Source organism: Harmonia axyridis, chromosome 6, assembly GCF_914767665.1.
Source record: "Harmonia axyridis chromosome 6, icHarAxyr1.1, whole genome shotgun sequence".
NCBI lineage: Eukaryota > Metazoa > Arthropoda > Insecta > Coleoptera > Coccinellidae > Harmonia > Harmonia axyridis.
Window position 1 is genome coordinate 23,461,896 of NC_059506.1, and position 20,428 is coordinate 23,482,323.

Consider the following 20,428-nt stretch of genomic DNA (forward strand, 5'->3'; position numbering starts at 1 on the left):
TGGGGCAATTACCACAAGTAGCAACCGTTGGTCAGTATTGTCATTAATCTTAAAATTTTTTACAGACCACATCTTGCAGATCACACATACGCAATCTCTCACCTGTGTAATGATTGTGCCAGACGGCGTGAGCAAGTAATGGGAAGAGCACGGCCATTGCCATATAGACGCAGAAGGACTAATCGAAAGTAATATTATTTTTGAATTTTTTCATAGATCTGAGTTATAGCAGTGAATTTGATACAAATTACTAAAAGAAGAAACCAAGAATTTTGCCTCCAAGATGTTTCCTTCTAGCTTCTTCATGGTCCATGATGCCACCGCTAGTAGTCAATACAACATATTCAATACAGAAAATACAGAAAAATGCTCATTTCCTCTGAGGTTGGGTTCTCTGGTCTCTACCAGGGAAGTTCCTCTGTGGGGGTGTTCTGATCCTCCTATCTTTCTTAGACCTATTTCTTACTACTTTGCTGTGGATGGCGCAAGACACACAGTAGTGCAACTTGGCATAAAGTTTGGGCAATGTGTATTGGTTATATACTGAAGCCTCGGTGATATCTCTGACAGCGGCAGCTTCGACGATATTCCTAATCACGAATTTTTTGATTGCCTTGTCTTTAGGGACGCATCTTGCACAGTTGGTGCAACGGACGGGCTTAACATGACCACGTCCATGTTTGGACCTTCCTCCATTACGCCTTTTGCAAGTCATTTTGAACCACTATAACCGGAACGTTACAAGAATTACAACGCCTGTAAAAGACAAACTGTCTTGAGGGTAAAAGATTGTTGGTCCATTTTTCAATTTGTGTAATTGGGACATCGAATCTAGGCGAGATAACTCCGCATTTGTTTAATCTACCGGTTAAATTGACGATGATTTTGCCACTTCTGTGATCATCTACAATTTCGAATTCACCAATGTAACCCTTCTTCATCATTACAGTCAAGAACCTAATGATAACTTTGGAGCATGGCCTGATCAGAACTTGTCTTTTGCCACGCTTTTCAGCATTGTTGATAGATTTGAGCGCATCGCTCAACACGTTCATACGCACCATCCTGAATTATATCTTGTATAACCTCCAACACAATTATACTCCTGTAAGCTAGGTTACGAAATTCAAATATTATTTCAATAATCGATGTTTATAATTAGGCTTCGGGTAAATATGTATTGAATATCATCATTTATAATGATGTTCATGAGGATCAGGGACGTCGGTCTAAGAATAGACAGACCTCATATTGATCACACGTACGCAAGAAGTGAAAATCACTTGTGTTACGATTGTGCAAGAAGGCGTAACCAAGTAATAGGATTGTCACGCCCAATGCCATATACTCGTAGGCCAACTAATCGAAGGTTACATTATTTTTGAATTTTTTTTATACATATGAGTTATAGCAATGAGTTTAAATATTATTTCAATAATCGATGGTTATAATTCGGCTTCGGGTAAATATGTATTGAATATCATCATTTATGATGATAGGTATTCAATATTGAAAATGATGAACAGGAACGCCGGGATAGAAACAGGAAGCCTGGAACCTGAAAAGTAAAAGGAAGGGAGAGAAAAATATTTTAGAGAGGGAACGCTGTCAACCACTGAAGCTATTCGGCAAAGCTGAAAATAGAATTTCGACTGATTATTCTGATTTTCAGAACAGATCTGGCGTTTTATTATTTCATCGAGAAAAGATTCTTATATTCGTGTATATTATCATTTATGATATTGATGCGGAACGTAGGATCTGCAGAAAAAAACCTGGCACCTGAAAAGAAAAAAAAGGAGAGAGAGAGAGAGAGAGGTTTTAGAGAGGGGACGCTCTGTCTTATAGACTCCATGTCAATATTATCATTTATGATATTGAACAGGAACGTTGGATTTGCAGGAGGAAACCTGGAGCATGAGAAGAAATTTAAGAAGATGAAAGGGAGAGAAAGAGGTTTTATAGACTCCATGTCCATATCTTCATTTATGATATCGCACATGATGATGAACAGGAACGTCGACTCAGGCTCAGAAGACAGCCTGGAACCTAAGAAAAACAGAGGAAAGGGAGAGAAAGAAGTTTTATAGACTGCATGTCCATATCATCATTCATGATATCGAAATACAACGTCGATTCAGAAGAAAGCCTGGAACATGAGAAAAACAGAAGAAAGGGAGAGAGAGAGGTTTTAGACAGAGGACGTCTTCAACCACATAAGCTATTCCACAAAGCTGAAAATAAAATTTGCGATTTGCATGCAAAAAAAAGAATAGGATTGTCAGGTCCAATGCCATATCCTCGTTGGCCAACTAATCGAAGGTTAGATTATTTTTGAATTTTTTATTATAAATTTATAAATGAAAAAAAAAAGTCATTTATGATGTACTGAAAAAATGAAATGTTTGCCGAGAAATATTTGATTTCTCCTGCTTTACAAAAAAAGCAGTTGTATAACTATAATAAATATAAAGTAAGGGAATCTTTAGAGCCTATCTAACCTTTATTTGGTCTCAAACGGGTAGCCGACTTAGATCTTCTCACCACTTTTTTATTCAAAATTTCTATTTTATTAGGCTTAACTTGGTGTGTTCTTTGTTCATAATTCTCTGAAATGGAACAGTATGACACTACAATTTGAAGAAAAGGAAATAAAATAATTTACTTTTGGAACTTGAATACATATGAGTTATAGCAATGAGTTTAAATATTTTTTCAATAATCGATGGTTATAATTAGGCTTCGGGTAAATATGTATTGAATATCATCATTTATGATGATGTTCATGAGGATCAGGGACGTCGGCCTAAGAATAGACAGACCTCATATTGATCACACGTAAGCAAGAAGTGAAAATCACCTGTGTTACGATTGTGCAAGAAGGCGTAACCAAGTAATAGGATTGTCACGCCCAATGCCATATCCTCGTATTCCAACTAATCGAAGGTTAGATTATTTTTGAATTTTTTTTAAACATATGAGTTATATTTTTTTAACTAGTTATTATTTTCTTATAGACTCCACGTGCATATCATAATATATGATGACATTCATGATGAACACGAACGCCGGGATAAAAACAGGAAGCCTGGAACCTGAAGAGGAAAAGAAGATAGGGAAAAATATTTTAGAGAGGGAACGCTGTCAACCACTGAAGCTATTCGGCAAAGCTGAAAATAGAATTTCGACTGATTATTCTGATTTTCAGAACAGAACTGGCGTTTTATTATTTTATCGAGAAAAGATTCTTATATTCGGGTATATTATCATTTATGATATTGATGCCGTACGTAGGATCTGCAGAAGAAAACCTGGCACCTGAAAAGAAAAAAAGGGAGAGAGAGAGAGAGAGAGAGAGGTTTTAGAGAGGGGACGCTCTGTCTTATAGACTCCATGTCAATATTATCATTTATGATATTGAAGAGGAACGTTGGATTTGCAGAAGGAAACCTGGAGCATGAGAAGAAGATGAAAGGGAAAGAAAGAGGTTTTATAGACTCCATGTCCATATCATCATTTATGATATCGAAACACAACTTTGATTCAGAAAAAAACCTGGAACATGAGAAAAACAGAAGAAAGGGAGAGAGGGAGAGATTTCAGACAGAGGACGTCTTCAACTACAGAAGCTATTCGACAAAGCTGAAAATGAAATTTGCGAAATGCATGCAAAAAAACATCTGACTGAATATTCTGATTTTCAGAATAACTGGCATTATATTTTAAATTTTATAATTTTAAAATTATAATCGGAAATAATCAAGATATAATTATGTGGTAAAAATAATAATTTCGATGTTTGCAAGTTGCGATTATAATTAAGATTGCATTATATGGTTTATATTGGACAAACAGGAAGATCTTTCAAGAAGAAGAGGATACGCGAACGTCAATGAAGTTATTCATCTAAAGATTCGCTTTCAATTTATGCGAAGCATTTTTTGGGACCATTATTGCTTTCATAAAAACTCCGAAATTCTTCACAACAAAAACAATTTTTGCAGACAATAAAATATTTGAGTGGAAATTACTTTGTTTTTATTTCATTTGAAATGACTATCAGTGGAGAAATAGTGTAAAAAACATACAAAGAAAATTAAACTAAATTATCAGAATTGAAGTAACCGTTCATATTATATGGTTCAAGATTAATTAACAACTATTACAACATTTTATAACGTTAGGCAACTTTTCATGAAGGTGATTATCGAGCTCATATATCAGTTAGTTCAAGAAGGGAAGGACTATGTAGAAATACTACATATATTGAACAAAGCTCCTAACATAAAGGCCATCATAAGGTCCTTCTCCCCAAATAGGGAGTTTATTTCTCCGGTGAGGGTGAAGAAATATAAAGAGTTCGCCCTTAATCACTTAAAACTGTTGATGGTAATGGTGAAGAATTATCCGCATATTCGTTCAACATGGACTTCTTTCCACCACGTGGAAATTATGAGAGAACCACTGGAAGAAAAAATAGTACTGAACGATTTCGAGTCCTTAATGTCTCGGCTGAACAACAGTATTACAGTGGGAACTTCGCCATTACGTAAGTATAACAATTAATTATATTATATGTAGTCAATACGACAGAGCAAATTCTCATAGAGGTATTCATTAATTCAACAGCATCTTCAGTCACGCCCGTCACACCACGACCAGTCACCCCAACCACATCCCAACCCATAGAAGCATCACCAGGATCCCCAGTCACGCCCAGAACATCAGCACCACACACGCCCCCCTCAGCAGGACCACAGACGCCCTACACACCAGAACCAGCACCATCATCTTCAGGCACAAGAAAAAAAAAAACCAATCCACACCTAAATCTTCAGAAACAAAATTCACCCATTCCGCACTAACATCTTCAGGCTCAAGAACCACACTCGTCCATTCTACACCGACATCTTCATGCTCAAAAACCACACTCGTCCATTCTACACCGACATCTTCATGCTCAAAAACCACACTCGTCCATTCTACACCGACATCTTCATGCTCAAAAACCACACCCACACATTCCACACCAAGTTCTTCAAGCAAAAAAACCCTAAAAGTCACCCATTCCACACCGAGAGCATTGAGTCGAATCCTGCCAGAACCCACAACGAATAAACTCACACATTCAACGCATGAAGAACCTCACCAATCTTCGGGCTCAGATTCAGCTGCGGTTGCAGTGAGGAGTCTTAGAAATAGAGGTAATATAAAATATTTATATCTAAAATAATTTATTCAAATTACAATGAAATTATTATTATTTCAGAAGTCGTATTAAGTGATGTGAGCAAGAAATATGCCACCACGACCAGTCACCCCAACCACATCCCAACCCATAGAAGCATCACCAGGATCCCCAGTCACGCCCAGAACATCAGGACCACACACGCCCCCCTCAGCAGGACCACACACGCCCCCTTCAGCAGGACCACAGACGCCCTACACACCAGAACCAGCACCATCATCTTCAGGCACAAGAAAAAAAAAACCAATCCACACCTAAATCTTCAGACACAAGAACAAAATTCACCCATTCCGCACTAACATCTTCAGGCTCAAGAACCACACTCGTCCATTCTACACCGACATCTTCATGCTCAAAAACCACACCCACACATTCCACACCAAGTTCTTCAAGCAAAAAAACCCTAAAAGTCACCCATTCCACACCAAGAGCATTAAGTCGTATCCTGCCAGAACCCACTACGAAGAAACTCACACATTCAACGCATGAAGAACCTCACCTCGAAAATTTGAATGCACATATAGAAAGGACCTTTTTCGAATAAAGTTAAACTGTACTGTGGATAAATTACAGTACCGTATCTAGGGCGTGGCAAAGGTGGCACTTGCCACGGGTGCAAGGTCTGCAAGGGCGCCCCAAAATATCAAGAGAAAAAAATATTGGAGTACCAGACATAATAATTCGAAAGATCACAACTCGGTTTTTATGTACACGCCTCGCAACAAGCAATGCCGAGGAATCTGGAAACCAAGGAAGGAGATCTTGAGGGGGGTTCTTGAAAAAAAAAATTTTCCAACAACGTTTACTCATATCTGCAATGTGAGAAAAAGAGGTTTGATAGCGAAGTTGGAACTTAATTACTCTTTTTTTTTTTATTACCAATTCGATTGTTCTCACCTTATACTGGGTTTTCCTAAAACGGAGTTACGAAGTAAAATATTCCTTGGATAATTTTAAGGAAAAAAAGACCCTCAAACATGCACCCGCAATTGCTTTATTTTCGAGATACAAGGTGTTTTTACTTGTATAGTCATACTTTTTAGTGATGCTTATATTTATTAGTTTATCGAATCTTTAATAATCATCGCTACAGAATTTGTTGATAACTACCATAAGTTGCAATTAATTTATTCATCACAGCTTACTAACTGGATTTTTATAATAATTTGGATTTTCCTGAGGATTACCAGAGAGCTGTTTGAATTTTTTTTCGAAATCGATAGCAGATACGACAAAACTACAACAAACTAAAAAGTGTTGTACTAGACCAGAGTTTCTTTTCTGCACATTTTTCTATAGAACCAGTGCTTTACCAAAAAATAGTTCTGGTGGAAAGAAGCAGGTACCCTTCCAGAAAAAATATCACCCTGTAGATTTGCATACAAAATAAGCATATCACAAGATGAAAACTTTAAATCGGAAGATCTATGCCAATTCAAGTTAAATTTATTATGAAAGGAAGGTGCTATGAGAAAAAAACTTTAACACCGGTATCTCAAAACCAAAGCGTTTGCAGATTCATATTATAGGACTTTTTTCTCAAAATTATCCGAGAAATCTGTCATTTTCATTTGTACAATTTAGGAACACCGTTTAGATATAATCAATTCAAAACTGATATCTGCACAATTAAATTGCAATTAGAATGAATCACAATAAATTGTATAACACGGTCCAGACAATTTTTCGATGCGAATTACTCAGTTCAGTACTTTGATAACTACAGTATTGAAATTTTGTGACGAGAAAGAAACAAAAAACCGAAAACAACCACTAAGTGCATACCGATTAGAATGCGAAAATTACAGATGGCAAATAAGGGGCGACACCGACAAAGCGGATAGATAAAGGAAAATAATAAACCTCGGATATAAATGTGCTCGTAGTGCAGTAAAAATACTCATCTCGAAAGCGATAATAAACTCAAAAACAGTAAAGGGGTCCGATTTTGTACTCCGTGTCGATTTCAGAGGAAAGTAAAATGATTATTGGTTCTTTTAATGGAAAAATTTTCGTTTTCCGTCTTTGCGAGAATTCTGAAATTTTATATTTTGGAAATATTGGGGGGGGGGGAAGGGTTTAAGTACCACCCATTTCTACTCCTTTGCTGGAAACATTGAAAATATTGCTAGCCTTCCCTAGAATTTGCGTACTAAGCTTAAAATAATCACAAAATATATGACTTAAGTTATGAACAAAAAAATACTATAAGAAAATATAATCGATGAAAAAAAAATCTTCGAAAATAGGGGGCGCTGTCTCAGATATTGCCACAAGTGCAATAGTACCTAGATACGGCTCTGATAAATTAGATTATGTTTTCTGGTAGCATAATCATGACTGCGATCTGTATCAAATTGTTTTTATTTTTTAAAGTGAACAATAAACATTCATAAATATAGAGAGCATATGATAGATAAAGTCTTAAATTTGCCTCTGCGTTATTCTTCAGATTTCATGTTACATATTGTTCTCAGAGTTCTTTTCTGCCGTGTTGCACCATGAAAACTGGTTGAATTTTAGAGTTCCTTCACCAAAAAATTATATCATACTTTTCAGCATTGACTCGAAGTTAGCAAAATACAGAATTTTAAGTATATTTGTGTTCGTGTAATTAACGACAGTTTTGATTCCGTATCCGATTTTCCAATTCCAAGTATAGATTTATATGCGATTCCCAATTTAAAAATTCATCAATATTCACCCCTAAGAATTTGAGATATATTATAAGATTTTCAAGCTCGATTAATTCTGGTTTTGACAAATTTGATTGTTTGGTTCTAAAAAGCATTAATTTGGTTTAAGATTCATTAATATTCTTAACTTAACTTTGCGTCATTAAAGATTTCTTTTTCTCGATAACTTCTTGTATATTTTTTCCGTCCACTAAATATATTAGTGTCATCGACATAATTCGTCGTAAGGCAACAATCTATAATGATGAAGGAAGGTCATTTATAAAAACTATGAAAAAAATGGTTCCAGCTATACTCCCTTGTGCTATACCGGTATTGACAATTTTAATATCAGATTTAATAGACCTTTCAACTGAAACTTGCTGCTTTCTATTTGTGAGAAAAAAACGTATCCATTCATTCTAATTTCAGTAGATGTAACAGATAATTTCTGAGGGTTCTCTTATTGGTGATTTCACGATGGCAACAATTATTATTTCAATTGTTACTACTTTTGTTTTTCTTTTCAATATGACTAATGTTCTAAATTTTTTCGTAAGTTATTTCATATAGACATCGAAAAAATCGAAAAAACAGGTGCTAAGTAATATTTTAAGAAGAAGCATGAGTGCTGGTGGCAACAAAAATCCGAATCGAACACGAGGATTTTTGCAACTGCATGAATGAAAAACAACAAGTTCTTTATTGATAAGAATCAATAGGCCATCGAACTTCAGCCATGTCCAATTAAAAAAATATATATCGGGTGTCCCAAGGTGAGTGGCCTATTAGATTATTATGGAAACTATTGATGGTAAAGATTTCAAATTTTGTGGATAGATATTTGGCCATGTAAGGTACATTTTTAAAATAATTTTACATTTCCAGTGTTGCCGGATGTACGACAATTTGGCAACAACTTTGTTATTTTAAATGGGACATCCGGTATTTCTATTTTTTTTATGATACTCCATAAAATACTAAATCTATTCACTCTTACTTTTCCATCCCTATCTTCAACGGTTTTTGAGTTATTAATTATTTTTCGAAATTTTAGATCAAATTGGCGTATTACGAAAATGACTCTAGTTCGCTCAATATTTGAGATTTGAGTCAGAAATTTTGCAAGTCGTTAGATATTGATCTGATTTGTGTCACTGCTTTTGAATTATGGTTGTCAATAATACAGGACGGACCAAAAAAAATCATCATTTGCCAAGTTACAAAATTGTAAAAAAGTCTATTTTTTCAAATTAGACACCTAGTATATTTTTCAATTTTTGGAATCAGTAGAACACACTCTACAATTTTTCTATTCACTTCCCTATACCTATCTCAACTGGATTCCGAGTTCTTCATTTCATCATTTTCAGTCAGTCAGTTGAGTTTTAACCCAAGGAGAGGCATATTGCCGAAATTGTCGTCAAAAAACTATCGAATGATGCAATAATATACTGGGTATGCTATTCGAAATAAGGAAGTAGTACTTTGTTTCCGATATAACCGGAAGTTGTAGAGATCTAAAAATATTTCAGGGGAAAGATCATTGTCTCAATCCCCAATATGCCAATTTTAAGCTCAAAATTATGATTGGTTTTCCATAAACGTCTAATAGGCCATCCTAGCAAACCACCCTGTATATAGATTCATCAAATACTTCGAAAATTTCTTCTGAATGTATGTTTGGTGAACATTTGATAGTAAAAAAATATTTCAATTGCATAAAAGAATGTGGATAAATATTCTATGATTGCCAAACATAGGATCAACGAAAATCAGATATTTCTTGTCTAATTTTGAGAAGAAATGTCCTTTAACCCTTACTGGAACAGTGGTACAAAAATTGTACCACTTTTTCCCGAACAAGCGCAGCACAGTGGTCCATATAACATACCACTCATTTCATCGCAAATTTGATACGGCACGGAAGCTTTAAAAGTCTACCACCTAATGCATCGCGTGCATATATGCATAATACGCATATCTTGTGCGCAAGCGTAAACATCCCTTTTATCAAACATTAGTTTCTGCGACGCATTCGCAGGATAGTACACGTTTATATGCAAACCAATTTTTTTGCGAACAAGTACCGTCTTTTTTTCATTTGAATTTATTTGTTGAGTGTGTTTATCCTATAAGCTTCAAGAATAGTTTTCATCAAGTAAGTATATTTAAATTTTCTCAATATTTTGTCTAGAATGTAGTGGTACTTTATATGTACCACTGCGCCGTACGTATATAATGTCATGAACTATTATTCCAGATACAATGGAATATTTGCCATTCACATTGAAAGGACTAACCCATGCTGAGCTTATGGAGGAAATAGAAAATATTCCATCTGATGCAGAATCTATTGTTGACGAGGACGAAGCTGACGAGTCAGAACATCCCTTGCGGAATGAAATTTGTATCGAAAATTTGGTTCAAGACGTCGAAGATGACATCAGTGATGACTTGTGGGACTCTGATGATGATATCCCTCTGATCAATTCAGTTCAGAAACAAGAACATAGAATAGGTAACGATTCAAATATCCTTTTTCCAAAGTGGGGAATTACGCAGGCCGTGAATCCAGCCCCACCTTTTGAACATAACTGCGGAATTACTGACATAGTCCGCAATGTTCATAGTAAAACTCCATATGCTTTTTTCAATCTAATTTTTACTGACGACTTACTGCAATACTTGGTATTCCATACAAATTTGTATGCTACGCAAGAAGGTAAGAATTTCATACCTACCACTGTATCTGAAATGAAAATATTTCTTGGAGTCAACATTTTGATGGGTCTCAAACCCTTACCTAGCTATAGAGACTATTGGAGTTCTAGTCCAGATATGCATGATGCATATATAAGCCAGTTTATGTCGGTCAATAGATTTGGATGGTTGCTCACTCACTTGCACCTAAATGATAATTCTCTCCTTCCACAAAAGAACCAGCCAAATTACGACAAATTGTACAAAGTACGTCCCTTTCTAGATATGCTCTCTGTAAATTTCGAAAAATGCCTTCTTCCCCATGAAAATATAGCAATAGACGAATCTATGATCAGATTCAAAGGTAGAAGTTCAATAAAACAGTATCTTCCAAAAAAACCAATAAAAAGGGGATATAAGGTGTGGTGTTTGGCGGATCAAAGTGGTTATCTCTATAGATTCCAAATTTATACCGGGAAGGTCGGAAACGTGGCAGAAACAAATTTAGGAGAAAGGGTCGTTAAAGATTTAACAAAAGGACTAGAGAATAAAAACCATAAATTATACATAGACAATTATTTTTGCTCATATCCGCTACTTCTTTACCTGAAAGAAAGTGCAATTTGGACTTGTGGCACCATAAATTATACAAGAAAGAATATCCCGAAAATGAAAGATGATAAACAGTTAGCTAGAGGAGAAACAGATTGGAAAACTAGTGATAGCGGCTTATCCATTTTCAAATGGAAAGACAAGAGATCAGTGCATCTCCTCTCCAACTATCATGATCCTAATCTGTATACAATAGTGAAGAGAAAAGAAAAGAATGGAACCTCTATTGACGTGAAGTGCCCTCGCGTACTCCAAGACTATAATAAAAGCATGGGATTTGTTGATAAATTGGACCAGTTGAAAACTTACTTCGAAATCAATCGTCAGAGCCGCAAATGGTGGCATCGTATTTTTTTCCATTTTGTAGATGTTGCCGTCGTGAACTCTTATATTTTATATCGCTTGAGCGGCGAAGAAATCACACATAAGGATTTTAGGAGAAGAATTATAGATGGATTAGTAGCAGAGAAGATTGTCTCATTAAAAAGAAAACGAGACAACAGTCCATTAGAAATTAAGAAGCATAAACCGCAAGTATCCATAGAAGTCAGACTTGACAGTTCAGCACATCAACCTGGAAGAGGCACCAGAAGAAGATGCGCAGTATGCAGCACAAAAATTAATCAAGTGAGAACTGAATGGACCTGTACAATTTGTAAAGTTCCTTTGTGTTTGTCCAAAACGAAAACATGCTTCCAGGATTTCCACTCAAAGGTAAAATTACTCATCGTAAATAATTCGACAAGTAACTTTCATTTCTATCTTTCAGGCATAGTGGTAGACTATATGTACCACCTCCTATAGGGTCCCACGATTTTTTTGGAAAAAAATTTTCATTGATTTTTCATTATATATTCATATTTCTTCCTAAATAAATACAAAAACATAAGTAATTATGAACTTTTATTTGTCGTGCCACCCGTGCAAAATATCTTCGCTGATCTCTGTGCCAATAAGGGTTAAACATAATCCCGAAAATGCTTTGGTTTAGAGTTCTTGATTATACAGGTTCCTGAATTGGGGTTACAAACCAAAATGAGAGATTTCTCGTCTAATTTTGAGAAGAAAAAGTCCTGTATACCTACATTATCCCGCAAACGTTTTGTTTCAGAGATACAGGGTATTTCTTGAAGTTCTCTCTTTGGTGATAATTATTCGAGTTTATGAAATCTTTATGAGTAATTGCTAGAGATCAGAGAAATAAGCATCAAAACTAATAATTCATTCATTCATCACAGCTCACTGACTTTTAATGATAATTTGGAAATTCCAGTAGATTTCTGACGAATTATTTGAAATTTTTCTCTCGTAATCTGAAGCAGATATAACGAAACTATACAAGTGATCAAAAAGTTCAGTTAGTCAAATCATCGTTTGTGTTTACATTCTTTTCAAAATACCAGCGGTCCACCAAAAAAAGGAGCAGGAAAAACTCGGTAAAGATATCATTCTGTAGATTTTCAACAGAAATTGACTTATCGACATCTGAAGTGAGGTAAAAACTAAATTGGAATATCTATGGCAAATTTCAGTTGAATATCTTGAGAAGTGTAGATGCTATGAAAAGAAAATCTAAGAAAAATTTCAAACTTTACCAACCCGTATCTCCGAAACGAAGCGTTTACGGAGATTTTTCATAAAATTATCTGAAGAAGCTTTCATTTTCGTTTGTACCATAGAGTAAGTATATATAGAGGAGAAACTGAGGTACTTAACTCTGAAACAGTAATTTAGTTCCAGCAACAACTTCTAGTGGCCGCTCGCATCGCTGATTTTCTGTTCACCTCGAGAAATATTTACTTAACCTCAAAAATTTTTAGTTGATCCGTCTAACGTAGCGTACCTTATTTTTGGTAAGAGATTTATTATGTCGCAGTCAACTTTGAAATCCAACAAATATAGTGTTCCTAACTGTGGAGATATCTATAGTAAACGTCATCGTTTTCGAATGAAGATAAGCAGCCAACAATTTTTAAACTTTTGCTCAAAAAAGTTAGTTATCCATTGCTCAACTCTAAAACTCCTCAACAAATCCGCAAGAAGTGAAATTAGATAGCCTTAAAGGAATTTGGGCCACTGCTATCCCTGAATTATTTCTTCCTGGTGAGTTAAATTTTGTTATATTTTCTTCAGTGTAAAAATTAAACGATAAGCGATTAAGTATAGTCCTCAAGGAGAAGTGCTTACCGTAGACAAGTGTTTCGGGCTATCCATAAATATTATCTTTGTTTGTTTAAAAACTTATCCTCAATAGTAATTTTTCATACGTATATATGATGGGCAAGAAAATTATTATTTACTTATCTGCTATTTGTTAACTTTTTTATTTATATTTCACAGGATCTTCAAATCAAGGGGAGGACAGAGAAGTTCATGAAACTGAAGGAGTTCATCTCCAAAGTGATGTTGAGAGGGAAGTATCAACAGAGACTTTGAAGAATTTTAAGCAGCCTCAGAAAACTTCAATATTTCAATATATAGAAAAAGGTTAACTGAAAATGAACGTTTTCTATCAAAATGTCTGAGCGATCCGATTAGAAAACTGAGAATTATCCAAAAAAAAGTTTCATTATACAAAGAGCACCTAAAAAATGTAGAGAAACTTAATTCATCAGCAAATTTCAGTAGACTGATGAATTATGTTTCTCCAACAGCTTTTAATTGGGCACACTTTTGGAAGTAGTTGTGAGTTCCAACATTTTAAACAAATAGTATAGTAGAGTTTTCAATTCTGATCGAGTCAATTTAGAATATTTATTGCAATGAATTTGATGAAAATATAAGTATCTACTTATGAATGTTTTGCTTCCTACAGATATCGAGGACAACAATTAATTGACGCTAGAAGCTGTGGGCACTGCAGAGCTAATCCTTTTTATGGATAACCTGTTTGATAGCCTGAATATGCAATTGTGAAGGGCACTGATACAAAATTCAAAACTTCTGGAGTTATGTGTGACCCAATTAAAAATTTGGCATACTAGAAATATTTGAAAAATGTAAAACTTTAAATAGATGATTTTTTTATATGACTTTGTTTTCTCTGAACTTAAGCCTCTTATCTTGTCAAATATATTGGATGTGAAAGAACTCGTACAGAAATATAATGGTAATATACCTTATTCAAAAGGAAAGGCTTATTACCTTATTTTCGTACGTTGTTTATTTTCACATTCGAAATCTCGAATTGAATTAAAGTATTTTCGATTCTAAGCATTTCAAATTTTCGCGTGCTCATTTTATAATTTCATAAATAACCGCATGAGGTCGCTGAAAGCAGTGTCAATTTTATCATGAGAGTTTCCATTCTATACATACTTGTTCTATGGTTTGTACCTCCAATTTAGGAACAACCTGTATATTGTTGCGCTGTATAATAAATAAATAGTATAAAATATTTTTATCAATGTGAATAGTACATATAATTTAAAGTGGATATGGAATAACTGCCAGTTAACGTTCAATTCATTTTTTACATCGAAATCCCACCGACTGATCTTCTACGAAAGTGCCTGTTGTCATATTGATCGAAATTCAGATCTGAATATCCTTCAATCAAAATTGGATCTAGTTTTGCGTGAAAAATTTCAAATGACATATCGAAGTACGAATTTGATTACGAAAATCATGAATAAGTCCCGAATTATTCATTAAATTTCATTCAATATATTATAAATTTTGAATTCGATAAGTAAATTTTTATTGTTGAAGCGTAGCTGAATTCTAACTGCCGTATCAAAATATGACTTCATACTCATTTGATTTGTTGAACCGTGGGAAACTATTTTTTAATTCTTTCATTACAATTGCAGTTACAATTTACCTACATTTTCATGGTTGAAACACAACAAAATTATACTTGTATCAAAATGTGACGTTCAATTCACATAGGTCATTGTTCAATTAACTAAGTAAGAGTATTTTCGAAATGTCTTCATTCCGTTAAAAAATCAATGCCAGTGACTTAATTTCAGTAGAAAATAGGATTGATTTTAGAAAGAAAACTTATCTTGTCGACTGTAGACACTTTCTTTGAATACAGCAAGTGCATGCGCCATTCCATATTCCATCAGTTTCTTTCGATAGCTCAGTTGGCAATGATTTTCTACGCCTTCTTTCCGCCTTTTTCTGAATTAGTCTCCATCAGACGATGAAAAATGAGTTCATTTCCGTAACCAATAATGAACTTTTTCGACAGGAAACCATTCACTCTATGCTGAAACCACATCTGAAGGCCTAACGACGTTGATCTATGACTGAAAAATTTCAATTATTCTTATAGCTAATAATGTTTCTTTATGCAAGTGTTTAAGAGGGAACACCATCACGTGATTGCTCACTTCTAAACGAAATTATATATTTTTTCCCCTTGCAACCACCGATTTTTATGGGGTTTTCAAATAATTTCTTCAAATAATAATCTCTATTGCGGAAAGTGACTATTTTTAATTTGCAAATAAAAAAAGAAAGATTTGATAACTTTTTGTTTTTCGCAAAAGAATTTATGATATGCCCAAATTCGTTGTCTACTGGGGAAATCTCATAATCCCTTTGAGCTAAAATTAAGAATGGCACATTTTCGGGTTCGATTTTTGAGAGAATTAATTTGGTCACAATAGCAGCCTCATAAATTCAACAGCTATAAGGAAAAATTGGAAAATTATTGTCTATTAACAGTATACAAAAACATCCAATAGGAACTATTTTCAATATATCCATTGGTGTTATCATTTATTTTTAATTGCAGTGAGTTTTGAAGTTATAATACAAACTTGTTTTTTTCAATTTAAAGCATCACATTTTATATAACAAATTTTCAAAAATATATAACATGAAATATAAATTTCTTATCAAACTATAAAAATCATCAAAAGTTTCAGTTTCACCCGTTGAATAAACCAAGTGCCTATCTATAATATTGTGTGATTATTTAGATAATTTAAAATTAGGCCGGATTAAACACCGTTAGATTTTTTCAAAAATTCAAGATTTTCAAATTGATGAATGTTGTTCCTCAAATGTGAACAAAAAATAAAATCTAACGAAACTCAATCCGGAAACCCTAGTGGCAACAGAATATTCCAATTATCTGAAGTTCACAGGCTATTATAGATAAGCACTAGGGTGATTAGCCGTGTGAAACTAAAACTTTTGATGATTTTCATAGATTGATAGGGAATTCATATATCATGTTATATTTTTATGAAAAAGGAGAAAAAAGCGATTTTATTTGTTGTTCAAATTGTTATGGTTCACATTCAAAAAACACAAGTTTGTTTCATAACTTCAAAATTGACGGCAATAAAAGTGAATATAAAATGTTTTTATTTCATGTTTATATAGCACCAATAATAGAAAAGGTTATCAGAACTTTTCATTTCACGCCATTTCCCTGAAATATTTCGAAAACAGTTGAATTTATCAATTGATTAATTCTCTCAAAAATTGAGAGATAACAGAAAATGTGCCATTCATTTCTATATAGCTCAAAAGAGTTCTGAGAAACCCTCACTAGACAACGAATTTGGGACACCCGATACGATGTACAGGGTGGGCAAATTTCGATGTTTTAGTACTACAAGTTTTAAACCAAAGAAGAAAGACAAAATCTGTTAGCCCATTCTTGTTCTGTTCTGAGAAACTAACAAGAGTAGTATTTATTTTTCGCCACTACCTTTTGTTTTAGAGTTATAAGCGAAAATTGGAAAAATGGCGATATCGAAAAACATTAATATACCGCTAATAACTGATGATAGAGCTCTGAAATTGATACATCATACAGGCTTTTTTAACATAGAGTTCAGTGGTGTGCTCTTATTCTCAACAGGGTTTTTAATTACGAAGCTATGACACAAAGTTATGTTTTTTCAAATGGAAACACTAGATTTTTGTGCCATTTTTTGGAAGCCTAATATTTCCTGGTTTCAAAAATATGTAACATTGTATGGTTTGTATCAATATTAATAATAGAAAATGGTTAAAAACCTCTTTTTATCTAAGAGGCCCCATATTTATATGGTTCCAACTGTAGATAGCACAGAAAAATAGAGGTTCCTATGACAAGAGCAGTGTCCTTCCGTCAATCTGATTATTTCTATGCTTCTTTACTAATCTCTACAAAATTCGAATCTAGATAGAAGTATTTCATAAAATTTTTATTTCAAAATGGAATCGGAAATAACGAAAAGATCCACATGATCAACTGTTTCAATAGAGGGATAGTCATCACTATCAGGTTAAATATCATTAGCAACAAGAAATTTTCTTGTTTCTTCCAGGCCTAATTAAATTGTTCAGTTAAATCATATATGCGTTGTTTCATATGTTATTTGAAATTGATTGGTAAATAAATAAATAATAACTTTATTTCAAGGAATCCTCACGATAACAAAGATCAAATGAAATAGACGTAAAAAAAAATATAACTACAAGAGTTTAGTAGCTTCAAAGTATTCGCTCAGCGAATATGGCTCAATATTTATAAGGGAGTTTTTTAGTCTTTTTTTGAACACATTCAGGTTACATGAAATTCTTAAATTACTAGGAGGTGCATTGAACAATTTTATGCACATGTAAGATGGATGTTTTTCCGTCAATGATAATCTGTGAATTGGATAGTGTAGATTTTCTGATGTGGTTCTATAATTATGATGAGTTGTATGTACTTCTCTATGTTTGAAAAAAATACTAAACACTCAAATATATATAAAGCGTACAGATTCCTTTCTTTTTGAACACTCCTCTGCAAGACTCTCTAAATGACATATGATACATAATCCTAACAATTTTTTTTTTGAACTCTGAAAATTACATCTACCGCAGAACTACTGCCCCAGAAAATTATTCCATACCTCATAATCGACTCAGCATTTGCGAAATAAACAATCATTAATTTTTTTTCACTTATATACTTTGACAATGTTCTTATGCCAAAACTAATCTTACTGAGTTTGATTGATAAGTACTCAATGTGGTCGTACCATTTCAAAAATCTATCAACATGTAAACCCAAAATTTTTTTTGATTTTTCTATTACTACAATTCTATTTCCGAGCTGTAAGGTGTCATCCAGATCTCTACTCTACGCGATTTATCAGTACTGAAAATTAATGCATAGAATGAATAATGTACTTGTGCGTATTCAAAACATTTTGGAGACTGCTGAGATTAATCTCATTACAACTCTCTCTTTTGAAACAGTCGATCATATGCATCTTTTCGTTATTACCAAATTCATTTCGAAATGAAAAATTTATAAAATACTTATATCTTGATTCGAATTTTGTAGAAATTAGTCAAAAGAATAGAACTAATTAGATTGACGGAAGAACACTGCTATTGTTATAGGAAGCTTTATTTTTCTGTGCTCATCAACAGTTGAAACCATAGAAATATTGGGCCTCTTAGAAGTCTTAGATGAAAAAAGGGTTTTCGAGCATTTTCTATTATTTATATTGATACAAACCATACGATGTTATATCTATATTTTTGAAATCAGGAAAATTTAGGCAAAAATGGCATCGAAATATAGTGTTCCTATTTGAAAAAAAAATAACTTAGGGTCTTAGACTCGTAATTGAAAACCCTGTTGAAAAGACGAGCACGCCACTGGATTCTAGGTAAAAAAGTGCGTGTATAATATTTTAATTTCAGAGCTCTATTATCAGTATTAAGTGAACGAGAATGGACATTCAGATTTTGTATATCTGTTTTGGTTTAAATATATTTTCAAAGTATTCGTGAAAAAAAAATCAGAAATTATTACAAAAGAGGTAAAATAAAAATTTGTGTGAAAAAAATAATCGACCGTCGTACATTGCTGCCTTTCACTTATTTTTCTGCTTTTGCTTCGAAAAGACAAAGAAGATAGGGGATATGAATGGGTAGCAAAGTTTGACGGATACGCGGAAAGCCATGTGGTGGTAATTCCTCTTAATGACTTTTGAGAGCCCTTGAAATGCAATATTTACCTGGATTCGTGATTTTCCTCCAAATTGCTGGAAGGTACTTCTTTATATTCTGCTATTACGATATATGTTATATCGCAGGAATAAGGACATAGTAACAAAGCCTACACATAATCTAAACGATCCTCCTAACTCGTACAAGCTCTTAGCTTCTGAGAGGTGCCATAGATACCTAAGACAGTCATGATAAAAAACAAAAAAAAAAAAAACAATCGTTATTACCTCCGTTAAGAAAATGTAACCTTATCAAACTCTGTTCCATTGGATGGCTTTTCACTCCATTTATAATTTCCACTCTTCATATAGATGAAGGGGGCAAAATATATCGTTGAATGTATGAATATTTGCACTCTACACATTTCATTCAATTCCGAAATTTAGTAAAAAATCTGATCTACATATGTGCCGAAGAAGGATTATTCTTGAGGTAGCTATAGATACGTTTCAAATTATGTCTTGATTTATACTAGTGAGAATGGTCAGTGTAATATAAAGAATATATGAAACCTGAAAGTCCGCAGGATTCTGCGCTTTATCACATATCATATAAATGAAATGAACGAACGAAGAACAGATTACTATAACGAATCGAATACAACAAAAAAACATATGAGAATGAATGATAAAGGATCGATATTAGTTTCTTCACAATAAAAAAAGATAATGTTTTGTTTTCTTTTCAATGCTCTTGTTGATTCGACGAAAACAATAGAAATTTTTTCATTTGACGTTTTGACGAACAGAAAATATAAATGAATACTTAATATTATTAATTTCTATACAGGGTATTACTGAATTGGTCGTATGAACTAAAGTGAGGGATGCTTTCGATAATTTTAAGAATACCAAGTCTTATGAACATTCTTTGTTTTCGGGATACAGAGTATTTCTTGTAGATCTACTTTTTCGTTATGATTATACGAATTTATCGAATCTTGATGAATCATTGCTACATATCAAGAAAATAAGCACCAAAACTTACATGTAATTAATTTATTCATCACATCTCACTGATTGGATTTTAATGATTTTTTAAAACATGTCAAAATCTGATATTCTGATGGTTTCAACTAATTTCAATGCATTATTCTAGCCAATCATCCAGGATTATACTGATAACATTGCTTCCTAATCGATAATAGGTTGTTTACATTGATGCCTCAAAATTTTACTTTAAGTTTGTCATTATTCACAGCTCAAAGTGCTTCGAGGTTTATTGAAAA

The 20,428-nt window shown here is 33.7% G+C and overlaps 1 protein-coding gene and 2 long non-coding RNA genes across 3 annotated transcripts; 1 reads left to right on the forward strand and 2 right to left on the reverse strand.

Annotated features, from left to right (window-relative positions):
- Positions 1 to 235: 235 nt before the first annotated feature.
- On the reverse strand, positions 236 to 1,128 carry LOC123682768 (40S ribosomal protein S26-like). The gene has a single exon (XM_045621552.1). It carries the CDS (start codon positions 713 to 715, stop codon positions 371 to 373), a length of 345 nt encoding a protein of 114 aa, XP_045477508.1. The 5' UTR covers positions 716 to 1,128; the 3' UTR covers positions 236 to 370.
- An 11,996-nt stretch (positions 1,129 to 13,124) lies between these two features.
- LOC123682770 lies at positions 13,125 to 14,267 on the forward strand. Its single transcript, XR_006747869.1, has 2 exons — positions 13,125 to 13,341; positions 13,579 to 14,267. It is a non-coding gene; the product is annotated as an uncharacterized LOC123682770 (long non-coding RNA).
- Positions 14,148 to 19,723, reverse strand: LOC123682769. Its single transcript, XR_006747868.1, has 3 exons — positions 19,428 to 19,723; positions 19,209 to 19,377; positions 14,148 to 15,494 (listed from the first exon to the last, which is right to left on the reverse strand). It is a non-coding gene; the product is annotated as an uncharacterized LOC123682769 (long non-coding RNA).
- Positions 19,724 to 20,428: the final 705 nt, after the last annotated feature.